The sequence below is a fragment of the Protobothrops mucrosquamatus genome, unplaced genomic scaffold (assembly GCF_001527695.2).
Source record: "Protobothrops mucrosquamatus isolate PMUCROS unplaced genomic scaffold, P.Mucros_1.0 scaffold3313, whole genome shotgun sequence".
NCBI classification, from domain to species: domain Eukaryota; kingdom Metazoa; phylum Chordata; class Lepidosauria; order Squamata; family Viperidae; genus Protobothrops; species Protobothrops mucrosquamatus.
In genome coordinates, this window is record NW_015389303.1 from 177286 (window position 1) to 183851 (window position 6566).

Consider the following 6566-nt stretch of genomic DNA (forward strand, 5'->3'; position numbering starts at 1 on the left):
CCCCTTCCCCTCGGGTGGCTTGTGGCTTCTTCTCTCCTTCTCTCCCTCCCTCCCCTGGACCACGCCAGCATCTGGGAAAGCTCTTAGGAGTCCCGGTCTTGCCCCGCGCTTAGCCAAGGATACTTGGAGTGGGTTCACGCAGGAATTCGTCCTCCGTGGGAAGGAGGAATCGAGGGCGCGAAGGGGAGACGGAGGAGGCTGATTCAGCCCCCCTTTTAGTCCTAATCTCAGAAATTGAATCCCTTCCACAGTTCCACGGGTGCGGGGGTGTCTCTGGTGTTCCTTAAGCCAGTTGCCCTCCCGGGAGGGGTTCCCCACCAAGGCAGCCTCAGTCTTGGGGACCGCGGTCTCCTCCCCTTCACCTGGCCATCTCTGGGCGGGAAAGGCGTTTTGTCCCCCCCACCGCCCCAAATGAGAGCTTCTCTACAGCGTCAGGGAGCTGGAGAGGACCCCAACCAGGTAGGCTTTAGTTGGAGTGCAGGGGGTGGTCTTGATGGCCTCAGGGGAACCCTCCTCGTTCTATTGTGCCGCCATAACCGAGAAGGAACGGGGAGACTCTGCTCGTTGCCTCCGAGGCAGCAAAGCAGAAAGATTGCCCCCCCTTCTGTAAAGGGGGCGCCCATTATTTACACTCCAGATCCTGCCTGCCCTTCGACGGCCGCTGGCCTGAAGCCCCCCCCCCCTTCTTCCCCGAGAACGGCGACCCAGGCTCTGCTCGGGCTCAGGCCGCCAAGGGGAGCCCGCCGCCTCCAGGGATCGCTAGTTGCACTGGGAATGTCTGGTGTAACACAACACAGTCGTGTGTGCTTGCGTGTGTGTGTGTGTGTGTGTGTGGTGTGTGTGTGCGCGCGCCTTCGGCATCCTAGACTAGGTAACCAGACGCTCTTTTTGACAGCCATTAAAACCAGCCCTCTGACATTCCCCCCCCCCCACGAAGGAAGCAGCCACCCCTTTGCCCGTGTTAAGCCTCGGCTGCATTCACACAATTCGTTAAACTCTTGAGTTCGGGGTCACAAAACTCTCTTCCTCCGCTCCCCGAATTCGTGCCCAAGCGAACCAACCGTCTGGCCCGGGGACCCTCCGACTCGGAAGCCGCCTCGCTTCCTTTGGATCGGGGGGGGCTAGCGCGGGGCGAACCTTTGCGCCCTTCTTTTGCTTTCCAGCAGCGTTGGCGGGGAGGGGGCGGCGGGGGGGGGGGCTAAGACGGGCAGCAACGCCCCCTCCCAGCAGGAGGAACCCAAGCCCCAATCGCGGAAGGCGACCGTCCCGCGCCTGTCCTTGGCCGGCGTCTTTGGGCCAGGCGGGACGGCCCAAGAAATCCGATCCCCCCCCCAAAGTCACGAACAGAAGCCCCGCTTCCCACGCGCCAGATTGACACCCGTGGCCGGCTCTCCCCCTTTCCTTTCCCGCACGGCTTCGCCTTTTTGACACCCCGCGCGTCCGTGTGCGTGGGAAGAGGTGGAAGTGGGCGACAGATGCGGGCTGAGCGCGCAAGGAAGGCTCTGGGGAGGGTGGGGGGGGGTTTGGGCTAGAGCCCCGACGCTCCAGCAGCCTTTTGCAGCCGCCGTGGGGCTCCCGTCCCGCTCTCCGTCCTCCGGGGCAAGACCGCGGCTTCAGGATCCCCAGCCCGGGGGGGGCGCGCGGGGAAGGCGGACTGGAGACTGCCGCAGGAGCCCTGCCGCCAGCCCCGGATCTCTACTCCGGCTCTGGGCTGCAGCGCAAACGGGGGGTCGGGGTGTGTGTGAAGCGGGTGGGAGCTCCTGGGAAGCGCCTCCACCCGGGGGGGGGGGAACTGCCAGGCTGACGGCCGCGCCTCCTCTTGCAGGGTCCTGGGTTCCAGTCCTCGCGTCGGGAGAGGTACGGCCACGTCTTCAAGACCCACCTGCTGGGCCGGCCGCTGATCCGCGTGACGGGCGCCGAGAACGTGCGCAAGATCCTGATGGGCGAGCACAGCCTGGTCAGCACCGAGTGGCCGCGCAGCACCCGCCTGCTCCTGGGCCCCAACACCGTGGCCAACTCCATCGGAGACGTCCACCGGCACAAGCGGAAGGTAAGGGCGGCGCGCGGGCGGGCCTCTGAGCATTCGCAGAGCGCCTGGCGGGAGGGCTCGGCAAGGGCGGCGGGACGGGAGGGTGTGTGTGGGGGGGGGTCGCCTGGCCTTCCCAGCCGGGTCTGGGCGCTGCAAGGCCGCGCCTTCGAGGAAAGGAAAGCCGCGGTGCGCCTGGGGGGCGGCGGAGGGACTGGACTGACCCTGGAGACATGGGCACCGGCCGAGGAGGATGGGCGTCGGGGTCCCGTGCCTGGGGGGGCATCTGGGGGGCGGCGGCTCGGGGGCTCCTTGGGGGGGGGCAGGGAGGCTGCCTTGCCGAGTCCTTCTCTCCGGGGATGCGGGGCGGAGGGAGGTTCGTGGCAAGCTGCGGCCGCCCAGCCTCTGGTTAGCCTCGTCTCGCCGGCGGCACGTGCGGAGGTTGAACTCGAGTCACCCGGCGGGCGCCCCGACGCGGCCCGCTTAAAAGGCCAACGGCCCTGCGCCTCCCTCGGGCGGGGGGGGGGAGTTCCGACTGGCGGGGCTGCGCAAGGGCCGGAGCGGGTCTCCCCTGCCTGCTCGCGGCTCGCTCGCCCTGTTGGCGGCTGGAGGAGCGTCTCCCGCGGGGCTGGGATGGGGGGGCGTCTTTGCTAGAGGAGTGTAAACCGAGGGGTGGTCGCGCCGTTCCGGGAGAAGGGCCCCTCCACCTCTGGAAACACCCCCCCCCCACGGGATCTTCCTCGTTGCCCGAGACTTGGTCCACCTTTGCCTGCCTCTGCGCTTGGTAGGATGGTTAACTTTACAATTTTCCTTATCCGGGGAAAATGCCATTAAAGCACACACACACACGCACACACACTTTGGAAACGAGTCAGTCAGTTCCTAGCTGATTCAGTTAAATTTCTCACCCCCCCCCCCCCATGAATGAAAAGGGGATTCTGGGAAACGTGTGCATAGAGAGTGGGAGGGCTGGTGAAGGGTCAGAGAAATTAAAAAGGGAGGCAGCTGGGGTTCCTATTTAACTGCCCCCTCCATACCCCCCACCCCTCCGCCTTGCATCTCCAGGAAGCAGTGGTCTGCTGATGAGGGGCAAGGGAACTCTAAGGCATGTGCAGAGTTCAGATCTCCTCTTCCAAGCAACTCCTTGCCCCCTGTTCCTCCCACCCTAAATTATGAAATGTATCCTAGCCAAGCCACCCGGGGAGGGGGAGAGAGAGAGAGAGGGAGAGAGGGAGAGAGAGAGAGAGAGGGAGAGGGAGAGAATGAGAGAGAGGGAGAAAGGGAGAGAGGGAGAGAGAGAGAGACAGAGACAGAGACAGAGACAGAGACAGAGGGAGAGAATGAGAGAGAGGGAGAGAGCGAGAAAGGGAGAGAGAGAGAGAGAGAGGGAGAGAGGGAGACAGAGAGACAGAGAGAGAGGGAGAGAGGGAGAAAGGGACAGAGAGAGAGAGAGAGAAGAGAGAGAGGGAGGGAGAGACGGAGAGAAAGAGAAAAAAGAGACAGAGTAAGAGAGAGAGAGAGAGAGAGAGAAAGGGAGGGAGGGAGGGAGGGAGGGGAGAGAGAGAGAGGGAGAGGGAGAAGAGAGAGAAAAGAGAGGGAGAGAAAAAAGAGAGAAGAGAGAGAGTGAGAGAAAAGAAAGAGAGGGAGAGAGGGAGAGAGAGAAGAGAGAGAGGAAGAGAGAGAGAGAGAGAGAAGAGAGAGAGGGAGAAAAAAAGAGAGAGAAGAGAGAGAGAGAGAGAGAGAGACAGAGACAGAGAGACAGAGAGACAGACACACACACACACACAGAGAAGTGTCTTCCTTCTCCAGGGCCACTTGGCTCCATGCCCGGCCTTTGCTCTCTCTTCCACGGAAGCCGCCTCCTTTCCTGCTGCCCCGGCTGCCCCCTTGAGCGAAGATCCGGGCTCTGAATCGGATTTGCAAGACCACTGAACCATCAAGTGCAACATCCTGGGCAAAGTCAGGCCGCTGGCTGAGCAGGCAGGGAAGCTGCTGCTGCTGCTGCTGCTGCTGTGTGAACTCTGCTCCGGGCTCTCCCCCTTGGGGAGGGAGGGAGGGAGGGCCTGGTGCCCGGAGAGCTGGGGGAGGCGGGTTTGGCCGGGTCCCTTTTCACGAAGAGGCCCAGACCGCCCCCCCCTCAGAGAGATGGGGCTCTGCTCTGCCCTTCCACCCCCCCAAAGGAGCCTGGGATGAATTGTGTTGCTCTTCCTGTTAGGCTGGGGGAGGCCTTTTTGCACCTAGGATGTGGGGTCAATTCAGAACAGAGCTGGAAGGGGCCTTGGAGGTCTTCTAGTCCAACCCCCTGCTCAACCAGGAGACCCTTTACCATTCCAGACGGGTGACTGTCCAGTCTCTTCTTGAAAACCTCCAGTAATGGAGCACCCACAACTTCTGGTGGCAAGCTGTTCCACTGATTAATTGTTCTCACTGTCAGGAAATTCCTCCTTAGATCCAGGTCATTTCTCTCCTTGCTTAGTTTCCATCCATCGCTTCTTGTCCTGCATTTATGTGCTTTGGAGAGTAGGTGGGACCCCCTCCTCTTCTTTGGGGCAGCCCCTCAAATACTTGAAGGCTGCTGTCAAGTCACCCCCTTAATCCTTCTTTTTATTAGACTAGCCAAGCTCAGATCCTGCAATTGTTCATCCTGTGTTTTAGTCTCCAGGCCTTTAATCACTTTAGCTCAGTGGTTCTCAACCTTTTTAATGCCGTGACCCCAACCGGTCGTAAGTCAAGGACTAAACTGATCGTAAGTCGAGGACTAAACCGGTCGTAAGTCGAGGACTAAACCGGTCGTAAGTCAAGGACTACCCAACCGGTCGTAAGTCGAGGACTAAACCGATCGTAAGTCGAGGACTACCCAACTGTCGTAAGTCGAGGACTTTCCCTGCCTGGGAGCGCCGCGCATGCGTGGTTCCGCCCCCTGCGCCGGCCGAGGTGTAGCTGGCAAGTGGCAGAGACGGAGCAGGCCGACCACCAGCTGGCCCAGCCCAAGGGAGGTAAGGCATCCGCCGGAAAAGGGGGAAAAAAATGGCGGACAAAAAAAAATGGCGGACAAAAAAAATGGCAGACAGCCTTGCTTGGCGACCCCCGTGAAATGGTCGATCGACCCCAAATGGGGTCCCGACCCACAGGTTGAGAACCACTGCTTTAGCTGCTCTCATCTCAAGCTGGCTTGGGAGGCGTTTTGGTCTCGTCCCGTAGAATCCTTGGCGACTCGTGTTCCGTTAAAAAGGGAAAAACTTACGGGACTCTCCCTGGGGTCTCCTCCTGGGACGGTGCTGGTCCGTGGCCTACGCAGAAGGCTGGTTGGGATGCGTGCAGAAAGCAGTAGGATGATCCACAGAAGGCCACTAGCAGACCTAGTCCTTGAATTACGACTGTTTGTTCAGCGGTTGTTCAAAGTGATGGCTTCGCTGAAGGAAGGCTCCTTACTCCTGGTCCTCAAAATTACGGCGGTGGCAGCGTCACTCTGGTCACAGGTAGCTGCCCATCTTACAACTGTTGGGGCGGTTCAACCCCCTCGCCTGTCTCACCCCCCCAATCTCAGCCACTATGGCTGCCCAGCGCTGGGGCTGTAGTAGAAGCTCTGGGGCAGCAGGGCCCGTTAAAGGTGCCGTGGGCCCCCGGTTTCTGGGACCCCCACCACCGCCTAGGAGTGCCACTGTGCCAGGTGGGCAAAAGGGCAGAGATGAGGAGAGGGGCGGGTGGGGAGGCAGTCGCTGGCCTTGGGAGAATGGAGACTGGGGGCTGGAGGGACCCAGCTGGGAATCGGGGTTGAGTCCTTGATTATTTATTAGTTATGGGGACTGCAGTTTTTTTTTAATTTATTTATATTTATTACATTTGGTTGTGCTTGTCTGCCCATGAGGCCATTGCTAAATGAGGCAGTCCCCATGGCATCCCGCTTTACGACGGCTTCACTTAGTGGTGGAAATTCTGAACCCCAGGACCGTTGTTAATTGAGCAGTTTCACCCCCCCTCTTAGTGCTCCTCAGAACCCTCTGTAGGAACAGGTGGTCCTCGGCTTATGACCGCAATGGAGCCCCAGATTTTTCTTACTAAGCGAGATAACTGTTTAGTGAATTTTGCTCCACTTTTACGACCGTCCTTCTCTCAGTTGTCAGGTGAATCTCTGAAGTTGTTAAGTTAGCAACACGGTCGGTAAGCGAACCTGGCTTCTCCATTGAGTTTGCTCGTCAGAGGGTCACAAAAGGGGATCACGTGACACCCTCCCCTCAGGACACTGCGACCGTCGTAAATAGGAGTCAGTTGCCAAGCGGCTGAATTTTGATCACGTGACCCTGGGACAGAGGTAGTCAACCTGGGCTCTTTTATGACTCCTGGACTTCAACTCCCAGAATTCCTGAGCCAGCCATGCTGAGGGGAAAGGGAGAGGTTTCCAAGCTGAGCCAGGCTGGCTGAGGAATTCTGGGAGTTGAAGTCCACCAGTCATGAAGGGGCCTAGGCCTAGACCAGAGGTAGGCAACCTTGGCTCTTTTATGACTTGTGGACTTCAACTCCCAGAATTCCTGAGCCAGCC

The 6566-nt window shown here is 59.7% G+C and overlaps 1 protein-coding gene across 1 annotated transcript in view; it reads left to right on the forward strand.

Moving 5' to 3' along the window:
• Positions 1–1816: 1816 nt before the first annotated feature.
• LOC107297447 (cytochrome P450 26B1) overlaps positions 1817–6566 on the forward strand; it is a gene marked incomplete at its 5' end in the record, with an annotated part of 16981 nt that continues 12231 nt past the window's right edge. Inside the window, one exon of the mRNA XM_029286317.1 lies at positions 1817–2050. Coding sequence (XP_029142150.1) covers positions 1817–2050 — 234 coding nt within the window. The remainder of the gene's footprint in view (positions 2051–6566) is intronic.